General features: G+C 38.9%; 1 protein-coding gene across 9 annotated transcripts in view; it reads right to left on the bottom strand.

Moving 5' to 3' along the window:
• The window catches only part of TENM1 (teneurin transmembrane protein 1), a 1,495,391-nt gene that overhangs the window by 94,776 nt on the left and 1,372,994 nt on the right, over positions 1–27,621 (bottom strand). For all 9 annotated transcript variants that reach the window (XM_075068828.1, XM_075068831.1, XM_075068830.1 and 6 more), the window contains 6 exons: positions 24,917–25,178; positions 20,200–20,467; positions 16,495–16,638; positions 8,769–9,018; positions 7,309–7,329; positions 2,117–2,349 (listed from right to left, as the gene is read on the bottom strand). In XM_075068828.1, the coding sequence (XP_074924929.1) occupies positions 2,117–2,349; positions 7,309–7,329; positions 8,769–9,018; positions 16,495–16,638; positions 20,200–20,467; positions 24,917–25,178 (1,178 nt within the window). The remainder of the gene's footprint in view (positions 1–2,116; positions 2,350–7,308; positions 7,330–8,768; positions 9,019–16,494; positions 16,639–20,199; positions 20,468–24,916; positions 25,179–27,621) is intronic.

The following is a 27,621-nucleotide window of genomic DNA, read 5'->3' as shown; positions in this document are numbered from 1 at the left end:
ATGTCCTCCGTGACTTGCAGGCATCTAACTTTTCTAAGTGACTTTTACCTTGCTCTTTTTTTATTTTATCTTCTAAACCTACCCCCTTCCCATAATCATTCACTTTGTTAGACATTCCTTCAGACATTCCCATAAGCATTCACTTTGTTAGACATTCCTCCATTTAGATTAGGTATTAGGGAAAACTTTCTAACTATAAGAATAGTTAAACTCTGGAATAGGCTTCCAAGGACAGTGGTGCAACCTTCATCATTGGAGGTTTTTAAGAACAGGTTGGACAAACACTTGTCGGGGTGGTCTAGGTTTACTTGGCCCTTCTTCAGCATGGGGGGCTGGATTTGATGACTTCTTGAAGTCCCTTCCAGCCCTACATTTCTGTGATTCTAGTCTCAAAATGGAATACATTCTTGGAGAGATTATGGTAGCTGCTGTTTTAATGAGTTTAATATAGCATTATTTATTAATTTATTTATTAATTATTATTAAACATGCATATTGCAGAAGTGGCTGAAGGTTGGGGCTCCATCATGCTAGGCACTGTACTTCTACATGGAAAATGACTGTCCATACCTCAAAGAATTTACGAACTGAAATATAAGACATAACAGGTGGTTGAGACAAACAAACAAGTGGGGTGGGGGAACCCAGGTTATAAAAATAATAGCATGCACCTAATTCGGAGCCAATCAGGAACTGTAATCAGAATTCACCACTTGCCTTGCCATTATCAGGTTGCAGTTTATTATATGCATTTTGTTCATTTTTTTTTTTGCTGGCTGCTCCATGACTCATGAACAGCATTTTCAGTGTCAATCAGCAGTTTATAAATCAGGCGTTAACAACAACAAAATTCATTTCCCCTTATAACTTTAACCTTATATTTAGAAAGCCAAATATATAACTGTCATGTGAGAAATTTCCATCAACATATTTCCTCTGTAAGTAAACAACACAGAACAGCAAATTATATTCTAATTAGATACAATCAGTCATGGCCAGCAATAATACATTGACTGGTATGTTTCCTTCTATTTTTAGAGTTGATTCAGCATATTAATTAGCTGCCTGAAGATTAATATTTATTTGTACTTACCTCGCACTTACCTTCCATCACTGAAGACATGTTAAGTCACTCTGGCTATAGCTACAACATGTTACTAAATAAGTCTTGAAACAGGGTTCACTGCTTGCCTTGGAAATACATTTTAATTTTCTACTCATCTACAGCTTTCCCTTATTAGCTCAGACAAAAAAAATCCAACTTTTCCTTATTAGAGCTATTCATTAGGAGTTTGCAGAGTGCTAAGAGGAATGAACAAATAGCAGCTCAGTTAGGAGTCTGTCATGCTGGGGGCTGAGTACCATTCATTCCAACTGACTTCAGTAGAAGCTGGAATAGAGTTCAATAGAATAGAGCTCAGCTCCTTGCAGGATCTAGCCCTTATGCTGTGTTTTACAGTAGTTTTAAGGCACAGTGCAAGTAGATTGGATTTTAGTGCTATTGATGGTTCAAGGTTTTGTGCATATCAAGTCCCTGGCAATACAATATTTACTTTGGACAAAAAGCTACATCAAACTTATTATTTTACTCATAACAAGTGAGACGTTGATAAGGTGCAGTTAATGAGATTGGGCAAAGTAGTGATTTCCAAATAAGCACTAATTGTGATGGATCTCAGTTTGAAGTACATTGATGCCTTGTGTCTTCCTTAATGCGTATGCCTAAACTTCATTAACATTACTAGAATTTACTTGCATGCATCAAGTGACAAATTGGCCCTTCCATCTATAATGTTTGCCTGAAAGTTTAGAATAATATAATTTAAATTTACTGTATGGCTGAGTGATAGTTAAATAAAAACATCACCAAATGAGGAAAGAGAATATTTCAATTATGTCAAACACAACTAGAATTAAACTTTGTGAACTGTTTATTCAGATTGATTGTGATACTGACAAGGAAAAGTTAACTTTTTCCAATCATGATGCATGGTTGGTGGATTATATGTCACTTTAAATCCAATTTCATATAGCCAGCTTCATCTGAGTTTCACTGTAATTAAGAAAAAAAAGCTCAACACAATTAAGATAAACACTAAATATATTGTTTCCCTACCTCTAGGACTGTTGAGTGAAGCTTCTGATGCCCTCCCACCATCTCCACAGTGACTCTGATCAAACGGAAGGCACTGTTCACCTGTCCCTGCCAGCACATCATAGTTCTTTGTCAAATCCTTTGTTTCACTAAGAGATTTCACTTTGTAGACTCTCCTGGTGTTGGTATCTGACAAGTAAAGGGATTCTGACACTGGGTCCACAGCTAGGTAGTACTTGTGAGCTGGACTTGTGCTAAAACAAAGAAGAGCAAAGTCACAAAATTAATTTGTTCATCTTTCTCCCTCTGTGTAGTATTTACTTTCAGTGGCATAAGCCATACTTTCATATGTGCGGTACATGTTATTACTTTCAGCATTCAAAAACAAATCTACAACTTGCATGAAGCAGCAGGGTGCACCATGGACTATTCCGGATGAGCACAAATATCCACTTCAGATTATTTTTAACCTTATTTATTCATTAAGAAAGACCATGATGTGAAATGTGGTACATTAATTCATTCCTAGTACATTTTCAGGAGCAAGGCGGAAGGCCAAGTACCATTAATGCAACTAGGCATGAATTAAAGCACCATAATTCATTAACTGGATTGCCTTACTGCAATTAGGAAACATTATTTTAAAATATTTATATATGCTAATTAAGTGATGAGGATCAAATTCTAATTGGTGAACTGGGCTGCATCTCATTAGCCAGATTGTTTGTTTTCTTTCTGACTGCTTTATGATCCATGTCAGTTTGGAGAGAGGATGGCAAGTAGCGCAGACAATGGCCCCAATCCTGCTAAGGTTGCAGGCATCCTGCAAACATCAGCTAACACTGGTCCTGGTCACAAGAAGGGATCAGTGTGGACAGGCTCTGAAGCCTAGGCAGAGGGTCACTGAAATCAAGGTGACTCAGTGCAGGCATGATTAGGACCATCGTTAGCCAACATCTGTAGAAGTTCCAAGCACTGCGAGAGACACACAATGGATTTTTTTACCACCAGAAATGGTTTCCTAAGGTACTTCTGGGAAACAGACTGACTTATAACACAGCAATGCTCTCTTTGGAGGGAGAAGGTAATTTCTGTCTTTACAGAGTCAGAGAGTTTAAGGCTGGAAGGGACCATCAGATCATAGACTGATCTGCACCTCACAGGTCACAGAACCCCACCTAGTTACCTGTATTGAGACCATTATTCTGTATCAGACTAAAGCAGCAGTTTTCAACTTTTTTCATTTATGGACCCCTAAAAAATTTCAAATGGAGGTGCGGATCCCTTTTGAAATCTTAGGCATAGTCTGCAGACCTCCAGAGATCTGCAGACCACAGGTTGAAAACCACTGGACTAAAATATTACAGCTCTCAGGAGACTAAACTATTGTGTTCCACAGGCAGAGAACAAGGTCCCTGCAATGGTAGGGAATTGATTTGTTGACATATACCCAGATGATATTAGCAAGCAATCCATACTGCAGAGGAATGCAAAACTACCCACAAGGTCATGACAATATGACCTGGGGGAAAATTCCTTCCTGACCCTGAGCATGTGAGAAAGACCCACCAGTCAAGCATCTGAGAAGGAGAATTCTCTCTACTGCTTCCAGTGTTTCTGGAACATGCCTCAAGGCCAGTCTGTGGTTTTCTGTTTCAATACACCACATTTAAAATTCTTATTGAAATACACTCTTTGTTAAAATATTCAACTGTCTGTAGTTTAAAGAAACTGTGAAAAAAAATCATACTTCTTTCAGAAAAATGTTTTAGTACTTTTGTTACAGTGAACACTTGAGATTAATGTAGTGGAAAGAGATGAGAGAAAAAATGAGTTACTCTATTTTTTTTCAGTCTGTTTCTGGTGCATTTGACAATGCTTTGTGTACAACCAGTTTCCCCTGTCTGTGTGGGTCTTACACAACGGGAAAGAGAAAAAAACAATATAAAGAAAATGTAATTTAAAATCACCACATTTGGCAGGTATTCCAGGGCACGTGTAGCGCCTGAAAGTACTTTTAATGTCTGCCTGCCCTTTTTTTTGTATACTGATTAGATTTTAAGTTCAGGGAGTCACTTTAAATATGAACCCTTTGACTGACTGAGGGAGATAACTAGGTTTTATTGATAGTCCTATTTATTATTTATTAGATAGTCCTACATCACTGGGCAATATTACAGATCAATGGAAAAGTATGTTATGAACTATATTGGTAATGGGTATGAACAGATACATATTCTTTGTTCCATTTCTTCTATTTTATTAGTCTATTTGGTGCTCTGTGTAACTTTGTACATTGCTGCAACTCCTCTAGTAGAGGGTCAGTTAGAATATCTTATTTCCACTGGTGAAAGATTATAAAAAGCCTGCAACATAAGTTTGATAGTTAGAGCCTGATCCTGCAAGGTGCTTAGAACCCTCAACTCCCACTGACATCTTAAGGAATCGAGTACTCAACACCTCACAGGATCAGGACATAAATCAGGATAGTATAATCCTGAACATAAGCTTTTATGAAAAGGAGAAGGAGGCATGGAGAGAAAGATACTGACAGACTAAAAGGAAGGATGTGAGATATGGAGAAAGGACGGTATCTGTCACATGCCATCCTTTCCTTCTTTCTTCTGTCCTCTCCTCAAGGGGAAATTACATGTCGACTGGGTTTATTTTAAAAAGTGGAACAACACTGCTGGGATCATGGCACATACACAGAGCATGATTCCATGGGTTAAGTAACTTCAGGTTTGGGATATATTTTGTTTGTTTCACTTGAAAACATTTCAGTTAAAAAAGATTGATATTCTTAATCTGGGAGAAAGTTTTTTGACTGTGTGTGGTCAGGATGGTCCTGTTTGTTTTCTCAGCATTCTGTAATCAGAATCTAACATCTGGTAATAAAGCTGTTTATTCTCTCTCCACTTCCCTACATTCCTTGGATATGCTAATCCACCTCAAAATGGCCACAACCCTGCTCTCCCTCTGCATGAGTTTGAAGAGCTGGCTGAGCATCCTCAGGCAGGGTGTAGCATGAGACCTTCCCCAGTGCTCCGGGGAATTCCAGGAGCTCAATCTGTGGTGGCCTGACTGCACACTGCAGTTTACTCAGGCTGTCTCAAAGGGGATAGTTAGTGGTTGCTCCTGCTTATGCTCTTTAGCAGTCTGGAAACATTCTGCATTCCTATGTCCTCCCTAGGAAGAAAACCTAGTGTCCACTCACACCCTTTCCTACTGTACATTGGTTGTGGCTTTTAAAGCCACAATAAAGCTGTGCACAGTAAGCACTGTAAACAGACTTTCCATACCCTCATTACCTGTCTATTATCTCCAAGTGATGCCCTCCAGTTTACCACAAATAACTTCACTTAAGCTAGTCAGAATAATATAGCTTTGCAAATAGGCAATTAATACTTACAATTAATACCCAACAGCACGTTAGTGAGAAGCAGTTTGACACGTGACTTAATTTAACTAAAGTTTAAGCCTATCCAAAGAAGCTAGTGTATTTTGTTCTAGTGCACTGGTATTTAGAAAAATAATTTGAGAAAGAGAAACAAAAATTAAAACCCTGATTAATGCCATTTTGTTGACAATTGTCATTCCAGAGTGAACAAATTCAATTTTCCTCTTTTCAACTTCATAAAATTTGAAGGACGTTGACAGTTTTAATACATAACAAATGGAAACAATCATCAAAACAAACTGCGGGGATGCATGCAATTAACCAGGAATTGTCCCTTTAATATCTTTCTATTAAGCTTTTGTTGTAAAACGCCTGAAAGATTATATCTTCGATAAGGACGGTGGCAAACAAACTATCATATTCAATAAATATGATTGTGGCTAAAACCTAATAACAATGATTGTCATGTCAACCCTTAAAACATACCATTTTAAAATAATTTTTTTGGATTTGGTTCAGTCTACTATGGTACTCTCCATGCTATACCATGCAATTATCAAAATGGGATGCATCAATCCTGGTTTATTTACCTGCTTTTTAAAATAACACATCAGGCGGCTGAAGAGCTTGTTTCTAGGGAAAGCAACCTGATGCTCAGCAGCTCTCTGTTCTTTCTAATCTTTTGTAGATTATTTCTAGGGCCTTTAGAAATTGTCCCAGCTGCCTTAGCCACACAAGGGAAGTGAGGGCCCCACATGATCAATACTCATTAAAGACTCTACGTATGGTGAGGAGAGCAAGGCCTACTTGCCCAGTGCGTCTTGCTGCAAGCAAGTGGATCGAGGGAATGGGAAGAGCCCTTGTCCGCCCTTCCCTTCTCCCCCTCAGCTACTTGCTGGCTGGTATAGATGACTGGGGACTGCAGTGGGGACTGAAATGCTCCATGAGAAAGAGGGAAGTAACTTGCTTCCTCTGCAGAACAAAGGGGAAGCAGGGGGAAGAGTGAACTCACCAAGGGCAGGTCTACACTGCAGTAAGAGATGTGTCTGCAGCACATGTAGCCATACTGAGCTAGCTTTGATTTAGCTAGCTCACACAACAGCAGCAGTGAAGTCATGGGAGCATGGGAGGAGCGTGTACCCTGTGTAAAAGTTCAAGTTGCCAGCCTGTGCTGACATCTATGTTGCTGTGGCTTCACTGCTATCCGAGCTAGCCAGATCAAAGCTAACTCAGGTATATCTACATGTGCTGCAGTCACACCGCTGATTGCAGTGTAGTCCTACCCTCAGGGCTGCTTATGGAGCAATTCAGTTATGCACTGCCCCTTACGCAGGGAAGTGTCCACAGTTATAAGCTAGCCATAAGTTAATAAACTACAGACCTCTCTAGTCTTCCTCTAGAGACTTTTATTTATTTTCCATTTCTAAAATGTACCCATTCCAATTTCCCTAGTAGTGCGTATCTATGATATAATACAAAATTAATATAACAGAAGTTAATAAAATAACTGAGTTACCTTTAACAATAACCTCAGTCACTCTTCAGATGGAAAACTTTACACTGTGCCTTCCTGATTGAGCTCAGATTCTTTCAGGTTAGTGGGGAAGGTGTTCCATGTAAAGTGAACAAACCTACGCTTCTCGAAAGCAAATAAAGCGGAATTTGATTTACGTTCATATTTGTTAACGACACAATGTTTCTGTAAGCCTATATTTAAAAAATTCCTTTGTTTAGGAATATTCCCTGTTGCTTATTTATAAATGATCCCTTAAATCAGTTGGATGCATACATAGCTGCACCGTGATTTACTTACCTATGTCTTGTATCTCTGTTCCTAATACAACAAATCAATCCAGAAAAGCAAGAAAAGCAAAACAACAAATGTCAGTATCAATGAACAAACCAAACCAACATAATAAGGACTTTTACCCTACCTCACACACACATATAGCCATACGAAAACACAGTTAACTTTGTATATCCCCTCAATGTAAATTGTAGACAATAAAGACATAAGCAGTTAAATCATTCAACATCTCATCTCTACTTCACTCATTTCTCCCTCTCAAATTCAGTTGCTTCCTTTCCACCACCCACAGTACACATATCTCCAACTTCATCTTGAACAATTAATGTGCAACCGTACTCTAACCAAGCTAGCTGCTTACATGACCACATGTTTTGATGAGTTATATAGGATTAGTGTGGCCTCTATACATTAGATGGAATATAGTTCTGTAAAAAAAGAATGAGGAGTACTTGTGGCACCTTAGATACGAACAAATTTATTTGGGCATAAGCTTTCAAAAGCTTATGCTGAAATAAATTTGTTCTTCTCTAAGGTGCCACAAGTACTCCTCATTCTTTTTGCTGATACAGACTAACACAGCTACGACTCTGAAAATAGTTCTCTGTATTTCAGTACTGGAGTAAGTGAAGGTTTGATCCTGAAAAGTGTTGAGTGCTCCCCCTGACCTCAACACAAGTTGAGGGTACCCAGCACCTTGTAGGATCAAGCCCTAAGTGAGGCAGGCTGCAGCGTGCCAATGGTGAGTGAGAGACATGCTTTATGGTACTGTTTAGGGACCAGAACAATTTCAGAGTTACCTATGGTGGCCCTTAGAGTGAAACTGGATAAAGTGTCAATTATAGGGGGTTAGCTGTGGCAGGGTAGCTTTTTGGTGGCATAGCAACACCTGGTTTGACAGATACTAGTTTAGAATGCCCATGGCCTGTGCCTGTCTCAAGTTCAGTCCAGCTCTACTTTGCTGTGCTTTCCAGAAGAGATGAGGAACAATTTGGGTACGTCTGAACTGAATCTGTCCATCTATAGTACATGTAAGCAAAATGGCTATTGCTATCTCTGAGCTGATATACATACCTGCTCCTCAACTCAAATATTCCACCAGGTGTTATGTTGATTTTAAGAAAAAATACTTTTAAATCTTATTCTATTTTGAAAATCTAAATAGGAAAAATATAGGGGAGGGAAATCTCAGACTATTCAACTTGTAGGTTTCTTGATTAATTATGTGAAACCTGTACTAAACACTAAACACTATCTAACATAGGCAACCTTCCCCACCGCACCCTCTTAAGTGGTCACTTTAAGGTAACCCCAAGGTTTTGGGGGTAAATTTGATGCTTAGAGAGAAAGACGTGTTTCTAATAAGCAGTCAAATTTGGTCAGTCCCTTAAAAACGTTTCACCGTATTTCTCATAGCTCACATTAAAAGATCTGACCACCAATCAATAAACTCCAAGATTTCCTACCTTAATTCTAAAATGCTAATGGAATTTCCCGAGGGAAAGATGCGTCTGACAAAATTGAAGTCTCCAATATACACACTGCCATCTGGACCAGAAGCCAAGGCAACCGGGGCAAAGAGTTTGCTGCTGAGAGCAAGACCATTGCAGTTGGAGCAGGAGACACTTCTCTGATGTCCGTTACCCATGACGGTTGAGATGACTGGTGGCTGCTGGGAAATGAACATGTTTTCTCCATTCCCTTTGTGTACGATCCCTAAACATGAGAGAAGAAAAATGAAGGTGACAAAAAAGTGCATATTACCTATTACAAACTAGTAGTGCTCAATCCTGCTCTGCTTTCACCATGCAGCAAACCCCATATGTAGGGCTTCCATTTTGTTTTCATTCATTCCACCTTCTGTTCTACATGGAAGGATCATTACCTGTAAAAGCTTGTTAAAATTAGTTTTAAGATTCTCAGAAAATATTTCTGAGCCACACACAATCTGGATACACTCTTACCATGCCAACATTTTCACATGTGGGTGCCTAAAGTTGTGTCTAAATCTGTATTTTGTCATCTGAATAAATGGCCTGGTTTTCAGAGATGCCACCATTGACTTCAATTGGAGTTGCAGGTGCACAGCTTTTCTGAAAATCAGGCCACTTACATTCACTTAAATAACTTATTTTACTCTACTTATTTCTATTTAAATAACTAAAAGATGCCTATCCAAGGCTGTATGCAATCTAATACATCACTGACAATACAATTAAATCTAAGCATTATTAAAATGATAGCACATCCTCACCCTTCTCCAAAAAGCCAATCAAAGAGATGCTTTGTGTAGCGTGCCTGAAAAATCACTAAAAGTTCCAACTATTTTAGATCGGGGCAGGGGGAGGGAGATAGCAAATTCCAGAGTCCTGCAGCCCTTGCAGAGAACACCCTGTTAGCTGTCCCACATTTTTTTGAGCGCTTTTGTGACTGCATCTGTGTTAGTATGGCACAGGGAGAGAGGCTGGTCCCAGACCATTAAGGCTTCACAGGTCATAACCAATCAGGGCCGGCTCCAGGCACCAGCCCAGCAAGCAGGTGCCTGGGGCGGCCAACAGAGAGGGGCGGCACGTCCGGCTCTTCAGTTGTGGGTCCCTCACTCCCTGTCGGAGGGAAGGACCAGCTGCTGAATTGCTGCCGAAGACTGACACGGCGATAGAGCTGATCACGACTTTTTTTTTTTTGCTGCTTGGGGTGGCAAAAACCCTGGAGCCGGCCCTGTAACCAATAACTTAAACTCCACCTGGACACCAATGGGCAGCCAGGGCAGATCCCAGAACACCTGAGTTACATGCTTCCAGGGAGCACATAGGTGTCAAATTTTATACACAGAGTCTGAAAATGTTGGTATAAGTTCTTAATAACCTTTGACCCACTAAAACTGAAATAAAATGATCTGGCAGAAAAAAAAGGCAGCAGCTAAAATATTTTGCACCTTATCTTTGAATTTGACAATACAAGAGAAGAGCACATAACACTTTAAGTAAAGCATGGCCAGATCTTTCAAAGAATATATTAAAAGGGTCTAAGAACCTTTCCCAATTCTAAACATCTCCACTCTCTGAGCTATTTTAAAAACTGGGATCATGATGAGAAGTCAGGATTGGTTAACGCTCTAACAAATCAACTATTAATTGAAGTACTATCTGATTTCTTAGGGATTACTACGTAAATATTCATTTTATTCATACATTTTTATTGGGTAGCAGATGAATTTGTTAAACATTTTGAGTATTTAGTTAAGGGAAATTAATAGCAGGACTGCTCTGTATTTTTCAGAAAGGGCATCAGACTGCAGTATACAACCAACATTCAAATTTAAATAAGACCTACTTGATAATAATGTATAAAAATGTTGGCGACTGAAGCACAACCGTGTTAAAAGTGGAAGAGTAATTCCAGTGAGTGAACTTTTTACCAGTGAGAACATAATATGCCCTGCCATAAAGAGGAAAACAGCTTTCTAACATGTCAGTATTTCAGCACTGCACTACAGGATATATCATTCAAAAATCTTTCCGATTATTAGGTTGGTAACACCAGATCCAGTACTAACATCATTTTCTCAGGTAGACATAATTTTTTTATAACAATATAGCAATACAGTTAACAATTACCCTCAAAATGTTATTACTAGACTTATAGCAATTTTCAAACTGAAGATAGGTATTCTTTTGATACAGCAATTCCAAAATTCCTTGTTTCTATTAGAAAGACCAGTACTCTATCAAATACGAAGAGTGATTAAAGGAAATAAAACACAAATGAATGTAGTTTTGATTACACTGGCACAACTGATGGCTTGCCTTTGTATGTGGCATTGCAGTATCAGAGTACGATATTAGCATTCCTGGGTAAAACTGAAGCAAAAAAATGTACACAAACACTTTATATTGTGCTATTTTCAGCTTTTGAAAATCTAGATCATGTTGAAGACTTCTTTAATTGTTATTGTTCCAAGAATAGGTTTCACCTGCCTGTGCATGACACCACGCCATTCAACCTTGCTCCAGCTATGAACACCAATTTCTCATCAAGTTTTAGTTCAAGAATGCAATTCTTCTTCTTACAGATCTCTTCCACCACACCCCATATCCACCATGCTGAACCTGCTTGCTATGTAAAATGATCCAAGAATCACATCAATGGGCCTGATTCTGAACCGAAGAATACCAGTTTAAAACGCATGCAACTCCATTTACTTCAGAGGAGTTACTCCTTATTTATACCAGTGCAATTTAGATCAGAATCAAACCCAATGAGTATTATGCATGCATGAAGCCAAAAGGATGCTAAGCATTAAGGAATTTTAAGGTATGTCTCCTCTGCAATTAGAGGTGTGACATACCCAAACTAGTTTAAAGCTAACTAGCACAAAGTACCAAGATCACTAAAGCCATGGCGGTATAAACTTCAGTGTGTATGCTGAAGCGCATGCTGCCATAGCTTCACTGCTCATCACAAACGCTAGTTAGATTAAAGCAAGAGCGATTATTCTATTAATCAGACTTCCAACTGCAGGGTAGACATATCTTTCGATATAAACAGGGGAAACTTGGTGAATATGGGCTACATTAGGCTACTCTAAATTGTCCTTAAAGTACGACGGTGGTCCAAATCTAGTGCTCACAGTTCCCCTTGTTTAGAAATTGTTTTGTGGACTGCAAATACATTTGAAATTAAAATTCCCCTTGGAAGCCAGTGGGTGGTGCTTTATGCTGATTTCAAAGCAGAATCCATTTTTCAAACTTATTTATGAACAACAAAGGTCAGAATACATCTCTCTCCTTGGAGTTTAGGGTTGGTATATAAAAGGAGTTTGGAAATATGCAAGCATAATCAATGGAAATTTATATCTCCTCCCTTCCCCTCAGTAAAAATCACTGATCTCACAGGAAATGCTGGCCTTTGTCTGAGGCTAAAAATGTAAAGACAATCTTTTATCTGTTTCAGACAAATAATAAAGACGAATTGAAAGGTCTTCAGCGGATCCTTTGCTCGCTCCGGGACCCGACCCTGAAGTGCACCGAAGACCTGGAGCGCGGAAGGACGCCCCCGCCGCAGAATTGCCGCCGACCGGGAGCGCGGAAGGACCCCCGCCTAGGGCACCAAAAACCCTGGCGCTGCTCCTGTGGACAGGCTTTCCACTTCATGGATGCCACAATCAATCAGGAAATATCTTTACAGAAATAAAAGAGGCCCTTACTTCCTAGAATGGTAAGATGCCTTATAGTTTGCCTAAAGAAATGTTTGTATCAATAAGATTTAGACCTGGGAACAGATTCAAGAAATGTATTTCTGTATAAATGTATCTATTTTTGCCATTTTTTTCTGGTATGGAATTTAAATGTGCTCTTGTAAATATCCGTATGCTGAATATCACTAAGTAGTACATATGGAGGATTCACTGCATCATAGCGTATGCTTCACTGAAGTGTTAGCTTAAAGTACATCTTGAGTTTTGTCCCTCACCCAACTCCTGTCCACACACAGAAATCTTTAACTTGAGTTAAGCGGCACTTGAAGTTCAAGCTAGGTAGCCCTTTAGGTGTGGGTTGGAAGTGGTTTGAACCTCTAATGCTGCTGATGCTAGAGCTGGTAAAGCAGTGGGGATGCAGCAGCTTGAGTTAAAGCAACTCATGAACTGCTAATCCAATCATGCTGTGGAGCTTGAGAGTTGTTTCACAGTGTGGTCAATTTGCGCAGGTATACTCTGCAATAAAAGACCAGCGGCTGGCCTGAGTCACGGTTATGGGGCTTAGACTGCAGGGCTATAAAATAGCAGTGTAGACATTTGGGCGTGGGCTCTGGGACTACGATGGGGGAAGGTCTCAGAGCCTGGGCTTCATCCCGAGCCTGGACAGCTACACTGCTATTTTTAACCCCGCACCCTGAGTCCCATGAGCCCGAGTCAGCTGACCTGGGCTCTGAGACTCAAAGCCATGGGTTTTTGATCACAATATAGACATACCCTTTCATTCAAGCTAGGCCATTGAGTTAGGTTAGCTCAAGTGGATTAACTCAAACATAGTAACTCAAACTAACTGTTGCAGCTTTAAAGACCCTGTAGAAGAATCCTAATGGCAGAAAGTCTGCTGGGGGAGAAGGCTGTACTGGCAGAACTTGACTGAAAATTGCTCTCCATCAGTGGGCCTACCTAGGGCCATGAAAGTCCAAAAGGTGTGTGGTACTTGCTGAAAAGAAGGGATGGCTAGAATGGCTAGTGGATGTACTTACTAATCAGATTGCCTCAGCAAACTCCATTCAACAACAAAAAACCCCATTATTTCTAATAGGTTCAGATCATATTATATTCATGCTATTTTTCTGTCACTGATAAGCAAAAAAAAAGTTCGGTTTTTTTTTTTTTTTTTTTTTTTTTTTTAGTTATTTCTGCCACTTCCAATCATGACAAAAATATCAAACTGAAGAATCAACAACTCAGACTTCTAATATGCATACAATATTATTCAGTCAACAGCAGCCCCAATCAGCTGAAATATATGTGTATAGCTGATCAAATCAAGTGTTTTTAATGTTAAGGTGAAATGAAAGTTACATAAGGACTATTTGTAGTAAAGTACCATAACTTTTTACATTTGAATTGTGTTCCCAATGCTATTCCTGCAGTTTGGATTAACCGGATTGTGACAGCATTTCAAAAAGAGAAAGTAAATTCAGTATCTGTGAAAGGTTCACACTTACATCCCTGCAGAGTGAATGCTTTATTTTAATTAAATACAAAAAGATCTCAAGAAATTAAGTCCACACGTACGCCTTTCATTTCCTCTCACGTTGACATAGAGCATATGTTTGAGTTTTACAGTGGCTGTATTAGGTTTGAATCACAACCTTACCCCTGTTTAAAATTGATGTTTTGCATGGCTGAAACTGAAGAGCTTTTCTTGAACTTTTGGTTGAAATCAAGTGATATATTATTTATTTTGGCGCTTTTGGCTAATGAACTTAAATATCTAGTTTGTCATCTATGTGCGGGACTATATTTTACTTTGGTAGGTATATGAATTCTACTATTTAATAATTAATTCCCCATATTGGACTAGTATGACACTAAAGCAGTTTCTCTGACAGTTCACATGCAGGAGCTTTATGGGCATTATCAAGATCCACTACACTAAAGTCTTTCCTGTGATTTCAGTAGGCTTTGGATCAGACCTTATGCCCTGATCTGGGTAGTACTTAAGCCTGTGCCCTACTTTACACATATATGTAGGCGCATTGACTTCAAGGCTTGTGCTTAAAGTTAAATATGTGCTTACATACATTCCTGGATCAATGCCTTTGTAAGGAAAGGTCAAAGGTGAGAACAATTTCCTCTAGTTTAAGTCTTGATCTTGCCAACTCTGTGTAGATGTGTAAGGTGGGAGGGAAGGCAGAAGAAACCTCCCATCCCCACTTAAAATCTAGATACAAGTCACCCAGAATTCTTGCAGTCACAAATCACAAGGATTGCTTGAGGCTAGTGCTAACAGGCAGAAGAGGTTAGCATGGGCTGCATCCTTTCAAAGGATGTAGGCGGCTTGCTGGGACTATGCAGCCCAGCATTTGCAGGAACTGTATGTCATGAACAGTATCTCTGGGAGCGACCAATGAACTGTTCATCTCTATGTGCCCTGTGCTCTGGGCAGTGGCTGAAAAGCCACAATTTAACCTCAAATGTTTACTAGTCATAATTGTGTATTGTATAAAGTCTCATAAATATTTTAGTCTCATAACTGCTGTGTAGTGAATTAAAAGGGATGGCATTACAGTAAGCGCTAATGTCAGACATTCATAGAAACTGGAGATATAAAAGAAAGTATCCCAAGAACTCAGTTTTGAAACTAAACTATTTAAGTGGCAAACTGGCACTAGGATGTGGACTATTGGGCTCACAGCTGGGGAGCTGGACTGACTGAGGTCAGATTTCTCTTTGTGTTAAATGTCAACAGCTGGCATTTAAAAAAGTCAATCTATACAAACCAGTAAGGTGGGTATGAAAGAACCACTGCTTAAAATGTCAAACTATTTCAAATCAAAATCTTGATAATTTACAAACTAAACCTGACCTTTTGTATTTGGAATATTTACACTACAGAATATTTACACTACAGTTGTACACTTGACATCAGAATGTATGAAATCCTGACAGCTTTACATCTGTGCATGAATCTGGGTTACAGTTGTTTGCAGTTGGAAACAGATTTTAGTGGATAGATTCTTAGCTGGAAAATTGGCAGAGCTCTACTGAAGCTAGTGCTAAGCTGATTTGCACCAGATGAGACTCTGATCCTAGGTTTTTCTCTCCCAAAGAACATAACATGTCCATTTATCTTCAAATTCATATTCATTCTCAATACTGTAACTTACTATAACTGCATTAATTTGATAATTTAAATCCACTAACAGTAGTTCCTAATTATAGCTGCTTGAGGGGAAACCATAAAATAATAGATAACGAAAAACAGATTAAAGTCTCAGAGTTTGAGTAACTTATATGTAGTGAATAAGTCAGGAGGGAAAAATAAATGAGTAGATTCTTTCCTCTGTGTGTGTGCGTGTGCACGCGCGAGCACGCACACTTGTGAAAAGTGCTAAACTGCTGCTAGGGAGAGTAAAGTATTTTAGTTATCGACAGCTTGGATACAGAGTGAGCAGCAGTGCAAGCTTGCACACTGTCCTGGCAAGATGAGTCTACTCCAAATGGAAGCACCACCTCCAGAAGGCCAGTTTTTAGCTCAATTTCTATGCATATTTGGCCCTTAGTTCCACTGGTGAGATTGCCAATAACTACGCTAATTAAAGCCAGTTGTAGCGGTGAGTTTGTGACATAGATACTTGTCCACTGAAAAGGCAACACACCATCAATTCTTTTCACAGAGACCAGCAAACACGAGCAACATTCATTCCCTGCTATCTCACATAGGATTCAAAATAGAGATATAAAGTTTTATATCCTATATCAGTATTCTCTTATCCAGCACATTTACAAGATTTTTGTTTATGCCTGATAGCTAACACACACACACAAATATTTTCAGCTGGTGGATAAGTGTGCAATTCTCAGTAAAAAAAGTTGTATGCTCAAAGGACAAAACATTAACAATGAAAAATTGAACATCTAAATTCTTCATCATCATCTTGAAAATATACTCCTTTCCAACATATCTGATTGATAACTGAAGGACTTACCACTCTGTGGATTCAATACATGGTGTTTGTTTATGGACCAACCCCCCAGATTTGAAGCATCCATCTCAAAACCCTGCAGGATAGCTGTCCTTTTCTCCCACAGAATAAAATCATGGCATGTTTCATATTCATATCCTACTGACACTGAAAACAAATGATGATATGTTAGATTGCTTTTCCTTCATTTATTATCTGCTTTTTTCATACCAGTTTTTATATCTACTTGACAGTAATGAGGCTCTTATGCTGGCTTCTGCATTTGATTTTGATTTTTATTGTTTGAGGGTACAAAAAAAGTCTAAGAGATTATCAGTTCCTTTGATAGTCATGGGGTGTGTGTCTGTCTGTCTGTCTTTTTTCCCCAGGGGAATTTGTCTAACTTGCTCAATAGCATCTCCCTTAACTAAATCAACTATTGCTAAATTAAAAGTCTTGTTTTGTTCAAGGAGGGGAGTGGAGATTCAATTCCACTTAACTCATCCTTTTCCTTTGATATATGTAAGAATGTTGGTATTGATTTGTCACCAATTACCCCCTGTTTCCAGAACTCTAGTGAACCTTAGGTGCTATACTTCAAACCTGAGGGATTGTGTCATAATTGTAGGGAACAAGTTATATGTTGGCTTGTTTGTAAGGCAAATGTTTTATTGGAACATAAGAGACTATTCCCTCTACTCTCTGGAACTTCACATTAGTTTTTCAAAAAGAAGCCTCTGCTTTTGCTACTAAACTTTCTGACTCCTGAATTCACATTCCCTTGCCTCCTGTTAACATCACTGTATGTTTAAAGCTTTACCGGCAACAGATCATTACGCTATGTACCCAGCAGCTGCCTTGTCCATCCTTTGCAATTTAAACAGCTAAAACAACACTGCTTTTATACAACTGTTCATTCTGAATCTACAGATTTGACCACAGTACTGATTATTTCTCCCCAAACTACCTTTGCCATTCTGTTACTGGGATTATTCCTCATGTCAATATCAAAACAAGTGCTTTTCTAGGTGTTAATGTAAGGAGAAAGATAAAGGAGAATTTTTTAATATAAAGCATATTTGCTGATGACTTATCACTTATATTATAGGATCTTTTCTTCAGTCATATATGTAACAAGTTCATACTTGCATACATACTGTCCACACCGCTAAGGAATAGTCCAGAATTGCAGACACCCTCTGGGGCAGATTCTCAACTGGTATAAACTGCCATAGTTCCATTGAACTCAGTGGGAGTTTAACTGACTTGAATGGGGCTATGGAAGCTGATACCAGCTGAAGATCTGCTCCTAGATGTCCATAATGGAGCACATGGTAGGATCATGGGAGATAATGTAATACTTCTACCATTCTCTGCCCACATCTGAGATTCCTGAATTGCCAAATGTTCCTAAAGCTCATTATCTGATTTGTCACAACTTCATTGCCTTCTTCTCTTTGGCCCTCCCTGTGAGTAGTATTTGGATACCCTCTTTTATATGCTAACTTTATATATCTAAAAATGAGCCACATGCTTCAACTCTGTTCTATTTCCATTGTTAAAGAATCTTTTAGAACGAGTTTTTCCAGAGAGAGGAGGATTATTATATATTTTTTTCTAACCCTTCAATTTTAAGAAGAAACTCTGTTGTTATAATATCTGCTGCAAATGTAAGATCAGGAAATTTCCTCCACGTGCAGGACTTGGAGAGTAGGGAAATGCCACCGTATATTTCTCTAACCCAAACCCCAGGTCCTTCCATGCATGTGAGTACCTTCAGAAAGTCTATTTTTTTTTCTTGAGACCACTTTTTCTGGATAGACTACTATAGTAAATCATTATGTAATTGTTGCCAATAATCCTGAAGAAAAATGAAAGTATTTATAGAGTTTATAATATTAAAGGCAGATGGTTATATTCCTGAGCTTATAGAACTTCAATCTGCTGTAATTTAAGGTAATTAAAATGAAGTCTGAGCAGAATGGATTATTAAATACTGGTAATATACCAACGCAGGGAATTATTTTGACAAAATTCACCTAATGAATGCAGATGAGGGTCCCAGACTACTTCAATCTGTCAAATTAAATAAGGCTTTATCAGAATCTTACAAACCAAGTTAACAATGCACTTAAAGATTCTTGCTTCTGTTTTGCAAGAAACATAATTAAAATCAACTTTAAATGAAATCAGACATTGAACTGCAAAATAAATAAAAAAAATAGGTGTTATTTTATAGTGCTTCATGGACTGGTTTTATTCTTGTTTCCTTTGATAAATGCTTTGCTAGAATTCATTTTAGGATTTAGCAACTCAATGTACCATTTGGTGACATCTCTAATATAGTTATTTGGTTTAAAGTCTAGAAATATGTTGGACAAGGGTGGACTTCATGATTACTGGATTTCAAATAATCTGGAAGAGAATTAGCCTATTTAACTGTTCTGTACTATATTTATCAGTATTCACATATTTACTGCCATTTCATGTCATTTTCAGACATCCTACATTTTAGAACAACAAAGTTCCATAATATCATTGCTGTCTATTATATTATATGTATGTATGGAAAAATGAACAAATAGGTTACAACGCAGAAAAGAAATCTCAACTCATTTAATTCTATTCTTTGTTATACAAGTTGATATAGGAATCTATATTGTATAAGCAGTTAGGGCCAGATTCTGCCACTCTTATTCACACTGAATAGTACTTTACTCTATGGTAGATTTCTACATTGGCTGTACCGTGTGAATAATGTTCCCCTAAAATAGCATTTGTCCACTTTTGAACACACATCTGAAGGAGTGGATAGTCATAGTATTATCCTGTGCAGATGTCAATGAGACTACTTATGGAGCAAGATATTACACACTGTAAGTGGAGAATGTGGCCCCTAATTATTTTAATATTTTAGAGTCTGATCCTGCAAACACTTATTGTGAGTAGCTCCATAGACTTCAAAACATACTGAAATCCCACTGAATTCAATAGAACTACTCACAAGTGTAAGCACTACTGGACAGTAAATACACTAATAGGAAATGTTTGCAAGTCATTAAACACAGTGCACCATTCTTGATTAAAAATAATTAAAAAAAAATCAAGATCAAACAGCAAAATTCATATGAAAATATTTTGGATAAATGAAATGCATTTTACTTCAGTTATAGGCATTCAGTCATAAATCAGGGACCACCCTTGGATAACTTTAAAATCTAAAAAACTAAAATAAAAGGACCCCAAAAAGTATAGATCATTTCTATGTACACCTTTTGAAATAGTAAGTCAAGAAGTTAACAGCTTCAGACATCAAATATAATAAGCAAAGATACCTAAATGTTGGCACTTAGTAAATTCTAAATGGAAATGATATTTTAAATGTCATTGCCAAAAAAAAATGATAGAGGCAAGGACACACCGAAGGTCACGGTGAGAAAGTACATTCCAAACACAGAGATAGCTGCACAGGTAACCACAGGCATGTAACCATTATGAAATGGCATAAAGAGACTTTTGAACTAGAGATGCCAAAAAAAAAATGTGGCTTTAAAAAGAGAAATGTGAGGAATAACAAAATATACTGTAAATGCTTCCTAGATGATCACATTCCAATTGGCTAAAAGCTACAATTATTTTAGATAATTATATATATTGCCAGAAGTGTAAACAGTATTTTCCCTCCAAACGTACTACTACTACTAATTAAACTGAAGTAACTCAACATACCTGTTGCCTCTGCCAGACCAGACACCTTCTGTCCATAAATGTCTGTCTTGTTCCAGGCAAAAGCATGGACCAGGTTTGTAGCAGCAGGAAACCACTTCTGAAGTAGCCGCCCTTCAACAGCAACTGTAAGATGTACTTTTGTCATTCCAGGAGGGATGGCTGCATGTGTCAAAATAATGCGGAGCAAAGTTTTATATCCAGGGGTTCGACTGCTGAGGTAACTGAGCTTCACAAAGCTAGACGGAATTGGGATTTCCTCCTGGACCACCTAGAAGAACCCAACAGTTGTACACATTGTTATTAATGATATTCATGCCTAGGAAAAGGGCAAAGTTTTGTATTTCAAATCATGATGTTTTCTAAGAAACCTAGGCACCACCACAAACTGACTTCCTTGATGCCATACCCTGCCTCTGCCAGGCACATTGTGGTCAGGAATAATGCAAAATCTTCAGCATCAACCAAAGCTGTGCAGAGTCTGAAAGATCACACAGGTGGAAAACAGGTCATCTGTCTATACGTCATTAAGGAGGCCTCATCTCTTTTCTTATTCTTCTTTGTCTCTAACATTTGCAGTATTACTTTTGCCTTAAGTTTTTGGGTCAAATTTGTGACGACAATTATTTTCTTGAGTACTAATCTTGTCTAAATCCACTAAACTCAATTGTCCTAGAATTGCAGGTTGACTTTGGAGAGGATATCTCATTTGGTTAATTAATTTTTGGACATAAATATAGTTAAATAAATACATATTTTAAACTCACCTTGGGCCATAATGTGTGTTTAAGGCACTACACTGGGTTGGCTGCCTCATCTTAGAGGGATCTTAGGAAGGAGTTACCTTCCTGAGCAACACAATCCTTTCCAGAGCTACTTAGTGTGCAGGGGGACAGCAAAGACTACAGGCTGGTAGGAGGCAGAAGGTGTCATGGCTTTGGTCTTTTGAGAGATGTGCGTGCTGGAGGCTACTAAGAGGGATTAGCCCTTGTGCTTCCTTGAACGGAGGAGATGCTGTTGTGGCAGTCCTTGGTGCAGGGCGTGTAATGGAATGAGGGAAACTCCTTGCATGCTCCCTGACACACTCATGCAAGGTCCACTCACAACTGGATTCTGTTTAGCAAGTTTAAATGCTGCGGGCTGTGATGTTAGTATGTCTCATATCATTACTAAAAAGCCAGTCTGTCACAATGTTAAACCAATACAATCTGAAAAAATACAAATGGTGCTTTGTTTACTTTCCTGGTTCTTCCAGCTCACTTTACGTTTCCTTAATAACAAATCATTTCAGTTTCAAACACCTTCTATTATCTTATAGCTATAACAACACTGTCACAGAAATACTGCAGTACCATTGGAGGCCTGCCAGCACTTGTCATTTCAACATACGAAATGTGCTGTTGGCAGGGAATTCCTGACCCCTTGATTATTCCCTGTCCCTCCTGCTGACATCCCAGCTGCCTCCTCTGTCATGCATCTGATATCAATAGGTTCTAAACTTTCCTTTCTCTAAAACAGGAGAATAGTAGTAGATATTCATGTAAAGTACATTTCAGTAGTTCGCTCTCGTCTACCCCAAACCAGGGGATTAGAAGCAGTTATTCAGTGAATATACTGTTGTGACCCTAAGAGCATCCCAATGCCTGGGTGCAAGGGGATCACTGGTATCAGGTACTGAGTTTCTGCTGGTCTGACCAGTTCAGTGTACCCCAATTCACTTTTGTCATAATCACTATTTAATAGGTATTGTGTAAGGTATCACTGGAAAACCAACAACACACTGATCATTAATATTCTTGTGTGGTATATGTACTGTGACAAACTTCCTGCTCTACTTTGGTGGGTCCTGCGCTTATTGGCAGATTTGCTCACCTCAGTGATCTTCCCCACAGTCTGGATCAACTATGCCTGTGTCTGATCAGGAGCTGGGAGGTTTGGGGGGAACCCAGGCCTGCCCTCTACTCCAAGTTCCAGCCCAGGGCCCTGTGGATTGCAGCTGTCTATAGTGCCTCTTGTACAGCTGCATGACAGCTACAACAACCTGGGCTACTTCCCCATGACCTTCCTCCTGGTGTCTGATAACGCTTGTACTCCGTAGTCCTCCAGCAGCACAGCCTCTCACTCTCAGCTCCTTGTGGCTCTTGCTCCCAGCTCCTCACACGCACTTCCTCTCCTCTAGCTCCTCCCCACCTGACTGAAGTGAGCTCCTTTTTAAACCCAGGTGCCCTGATTAGCCTGCCTTGATTGGCTGCAGGTGTTCTAATCAGCCTGTCTGCCTTAATTGGTTCTAGCAGGTTCCTGATTACTCTAGTGCAGCCCCTGCTCTGGTCACTCAGGGAACAGAAAACTACTCACCCAGTGACCAGTATATTTGCCCTCTACCAGAATCCTGTACCCCACTGGTTTGGATCTGTCACAGTACGATAAACACCCAAAAGACTACGGAAATTGGACTAAAATGTATTTGAACTAGACAAATCTGGAGAGTGGGTAAACAGGTTTTTCCAGACAAAGGAAAGGCTGATGCCTCCATCCAGACAATGCAATCACCGACAACTGGCAATCATGGTTAAGTGGCATAATTGGCATATCAGAGGCTGCAGGGATAGATTAACTTGAATTGTAGAAAGCACCAGCGAGGAAGAAACCAGCTTGAAACCTTCTCCATTAGATTCAATGGCATCTTTCCTCACCGCTGGGGCACTGGACTTTGAGAAGAATATATTTCAAGAGTTCTCTGGACTATAGAAGAGAGGAGCAAAGGATCCCAAGTGATCTTCCACCTAAGATCACAAAGGAACCAAGAGGTTTGTACTTTGTGGGAGATCCTGACCAAGACAGCAGTCAGCCATCTTGCTAGTAGAAGGAGTGTTAAGAATCTTACCTTGGACCAAGATTGTAGTTTTGCTAAGTTTTAGTCACTATAAAGTGTTTTTCACTTTTATTTGCATGTAACTATTACTGACTTTATCCCTTACTTTTGACCTCTCTCTTTGTTAATAAACTTGTTTTACTTTTAATCTAAACCATCCCAGTACTGTGTTTGAATTGAAGTGATTGTTAACTCCAGTTAAAGCAACACACTGCTGTTTTTTTGTCTCTTTAAAGAGCAAGATCGTATTACTTCCCTAAATGTTCCAGTAGAGGGCTGGACATTTCAAGGCAGACAGTTTGAGGGAAATTCAGGACTTGGCTGGTAGTAACTAAGTCTGGTGGAGACCTGAGTGTGGCTATGATGTAACAAGTCAGCTGTTGGAGTCAGGGTTATTGAACCAAGGCCGCTTATCACACAGATACTCAGAGCATACTTGTATGCTGGCTGGGAGCATCCCAACAGGAAGCTGCAGCAATAGAGTATTTTAAGGTACTCACAGTTATAGGACAAGTGATGACACAACCTCTCCCTAGTTTGGGTTGTACCTTGAAATGTGACAGCTGTATCTAGCAATTCAGATACTTACTTGGAAGGGTGGGACATAGTTCTTTTACCACCTTGTATCAGCTCTTTTTAACCTGTGCCTATTAGTTTATCCCATTCTATTCAGTGGAGACAGGAATGTAACTATACAGCCACAGCACGGCCACTAGGAGGCTGAGATAGTATAATGTTTTATTGTTACTTATAGTAGAAAGTGACAGAATTCAAACTAGAAGGGTTCTCTATACAATTAATGAGGCCCTTTTTAGGGAGCAATGCAATTTTGTAATAGAGAAAAAGTTGGATGGAAAATATTTATACCCACAGATAACCTCCAAAATATCTATAGCACTGAATAACCTTGCTTTGATGTCATTCTCAGAAGTACTGCCCTAGGAAGGGAACAACATCAAAGCAGTAAGCAATTAGTGTATTCCAGTGTCCTTTTTACAGCAGCACTTTCAGGACTTCCAGGAATGAGGGGAAGACAATCCATGCATCTGATGAAGTAGGTTCTAGCCCACAAAAGCTTATGCGCAAATAAATTTGTTAGTCTCTGAGGTGCCACAAGGACTCCTCATTGTTTTTGCTGATACAGACTAACACGGCTACCACTCTGAAACCTAACCCTATCCTGTGTCTCTGAACTTCTGGGTCTGAAAATGTACCATTAAACTTATAAAAGTGATCATTCACTTCAGTGGGATCTAGATTTTTCCAAAACTGTATGAAGCTTTCTAAATACTAGGTTGAAATCCTGGCTCCACTGAAATCAATGACAAAACTCTCATTGACTTCAGCCTGGCTGGAATATCACCGTATGTGTTAAATGTTAAGTATTACTACTTCCACTACTAAAACTGCACCTGAAACATTTCCTATCTAACAGTTTTATACATAAAATCTCTGATTTGCATGAGCAATCAGGTTTATGCAGGCAGATCAGGAATCTAATTTACTATGTTATTTGTGCACCCAAATTTTATTTTCTGCATAAGCTAATGCTTGGACTAAAATCTTTGCATACCAATATGTGGATGTGAAAAATTGTGAGTGTATATTTAATGGCCAGGTTCAGATCCTTTTGAAAATGTGGTGGATGGTAATTAAAATCAATATAATTTACAAATTGTAATAAAAGACATGTTTTTATGCTAGAAATGTATACTTAATGTTATCAAAAAACAATGTAGGTTTCATTAACAAAGGGTATAAATGGAGATCAGAAAAAAATTCTTACTGTTTTCTAGCATTTTTTTTCTACAACAGCACATTCTGTTCATTTGAAAATATCTTTTTTACCTGGAGCTCTGGAATGACTGTTCCTCTCTCTGGACAGGATCCTCCAAATGTTGTCAGAGGTGATGGGAGTACAATTGGATTTGGGCTGATAAAGCTAGTGATGTCACAAGATGGTGGGTCCGACTCTGTTCTTTGCATGACAACTTTTTCTACTACAATAAACCTATTCCAAGGCAACCAAAGTGTCCTTTTCTTAGAAATGAAAGGAGATCTGTCAAAGACCAGGGTGACAGAGATACCTCCAATAGCCACAAGGTCAAAACTGAAGAGACAAAACAAAACACATTGTCTTATACTGTTTCCTTTACAACATTAACACAGCTTGCAACAAATGACTACCAAAAATCCCACATGGAACTCCACTAGAACTATTAATTTGCTATGTGAAACAACTCCAATATTATCTTTCTAGTTCCAACTGTGAGGCCCGGTAGCGCTTTCGCTCTATGCCTATTCCAAGCATTCATCACATGTAAGGTGAGATACTTCACTGCAATTTGTCCACAATTCCTCTGGTGTTTACCTACTAAAAGCACTCACAGTTAACAACTGTGTGGAACCTATCACTCCTGGCCTGTATGTGAAGAAACTCCTAAACCATAAAATGACTGCTACTCAGATTGTGTGCGCGCCCAGCATGTGACGTAGCTGACTTGGGGCCTCATTCTCCAATATGCCCATTTTTCCTGTTCTGCGAGTAGTAAGATGAAGAGTTGGAGTATACTCAAGAAACATGTGAGGTTGCAGCCCTACTGTTCAATGTGTGGACATTTTGGGAAAGCTTCCCATTAATTTCAGTGAAAACTGAATCAGTTCTTGGATGTGGTGCAATGGCAGGATACTACAGGATATACTCAAGGAGCAACTGTGAAAAACCCTGTGCAGATTTGCACCCTAAGATAGTGTGAGACAGAAAGCAAGATACATAGTGTCTCAGTTTTCCAAGATTCTGACATCTACAGCCAGGTCATACAAGGTAATGTAAATAGATATTTCGCTCACTGTATTATTGAATGCATATATTATGGAAGCCTTTGATGGTAACAAACTGTGATAAGAAGTCAGACTTAATTATGCATATTTCATCACATATCCCAAATGACACAGATTACTCTCAAAGTAAAATATAGGTAACGTATTTTAATACTGTCATGGGTAGTGTAAATAAGAAATGATAATTAGTAACTTGCAACACTGCAATTTTAAAATCAAGAAAATAAGGTAAATAAAATTACTCTCTTCACTATTGTAAATAAACTATGCTACATACAAATCTTGGAAACAGCAAAGGGTTACTTCATTACCTTTTTAGAAGATAAGTTTTACAATGCGGTCAATGACCATAAACTCTTTAAATGGCCAAACTCCTGACTTAGTCAAAAATTCTGGGGTAAATCATAGCTCCACACCTTCAAGTGGAGGTCCCTAAATGCAATGGAAGTGGCCTTAGCCTTAGTGCAGGATACAGGGAACATATCTCTTGTGTAATAGTGAACTCAGCTCATTCTACAGGGGTTCTCTGAACACCATGTGGAAGACATGAGGCGGACAGGAGGAGTTTAACCTGCACAAGTGGGGCACAGGGACAAGCAGATACTATTGAAGCCATAATGTTGCAATAATGGCTCCAGAGTAGCTGTTTTGCCATTCTCTAGCCTTGGGGAAGATCCCCATTTTAAACTTGGGTTGCTCTGCTACCATCAGTCAGCTAATGGAATGATCTTTACAGGCTTCAGACGAACCCATTTTCTGACCGCCTCACTGTAAGACAGGAGTGAAGAAGGGGATCTTGTGGAAATTTCAACTATGCAAATTCACAGGTCAGAGATGTCAAGGAGCTTGGCAATATGCACAGCTTCAAAATATAGAAGTATTGAAATCTAACTGTAATACTGTCATATTCTGATCCAATGTGTTCTGGATCTGATCAAGAAAAGTTCGGTGAACAATTAGATGGTAAAATTTGCATACAATACAAAATTACTCAAGATTGTTAAGTCCAAAGCTGACTGCAGATTTACAAAGAAATCACACTAATTTCAGAGAGTGGGTGACAAACTGGCAGATGAAATTCAATGCTGATGAATGCAAAATAATGCACACTGGAAAAATAATTTCAACTATACTTACAAAATGATGGGGACTAAATTAGCAGTTACCACTCAAAAAAGATACCTCGGAGTCACTGGGGAGAGTTAGGTGAAAACCCTAATGTTAGGAACCACTAGGAAAGGGTTAAATAATAAGATTGAACTATCATAATGCCAACATATAAATCCATGGTCTGCCCACACTTTGAATAGCATGTGCAGTACAAGTTGCCCCATCTCAGAAAAAATGCAGAGAAGGGCAACAAAAATGACTGGAGTCTGGAATAGTTTCCATATGAGGATAGATTTAAAAGACTGGGACTGCTAATCTTAGAAAAGAGATGACTAAGGGGAGATATGTTAGAGGTCTATAAAATTGTGAATAGTATGGAGAAAGTGAGTAGAGAAGTGTTATTTAACTCTTCATACAACTCAAGAACTAGAGATCATCTGATTAAATTAATAGGCAACAGGTTTAAAACAAACATGAGGAAGTACTTTTTCATGCAATGAAGTCAACCTGTGGAATTTATTGCTATGGGATTCTGTGAAGGCCAAAAGTAGAACTGGTTTCAAACAAGAATTAGCTAAATTCCTGGAGAATAGGTCTATCAA

The sequence above is a fragment of the Chelonoidis abingdonii genome, chromosome 8, assembly GCF_003597395.2.
Source record: "Chelonoidis abingdonii isolate Lonesome George chromosome 8, CheloAbing_2.0, whole genome shotgun sequence".
NCBI classification, from domain to species: domain Eukaryota; kingdom Metazoa; phylum Chordata; order Testudines; family Testudinidae; genus Chelonoidis; species Chelonoidis abingdonii.
The sequence above is the reverse complement of the archived record's forward strand: the minus strand, read 5'-3'. Positions and strand labels throughout refer to the sequence as shown.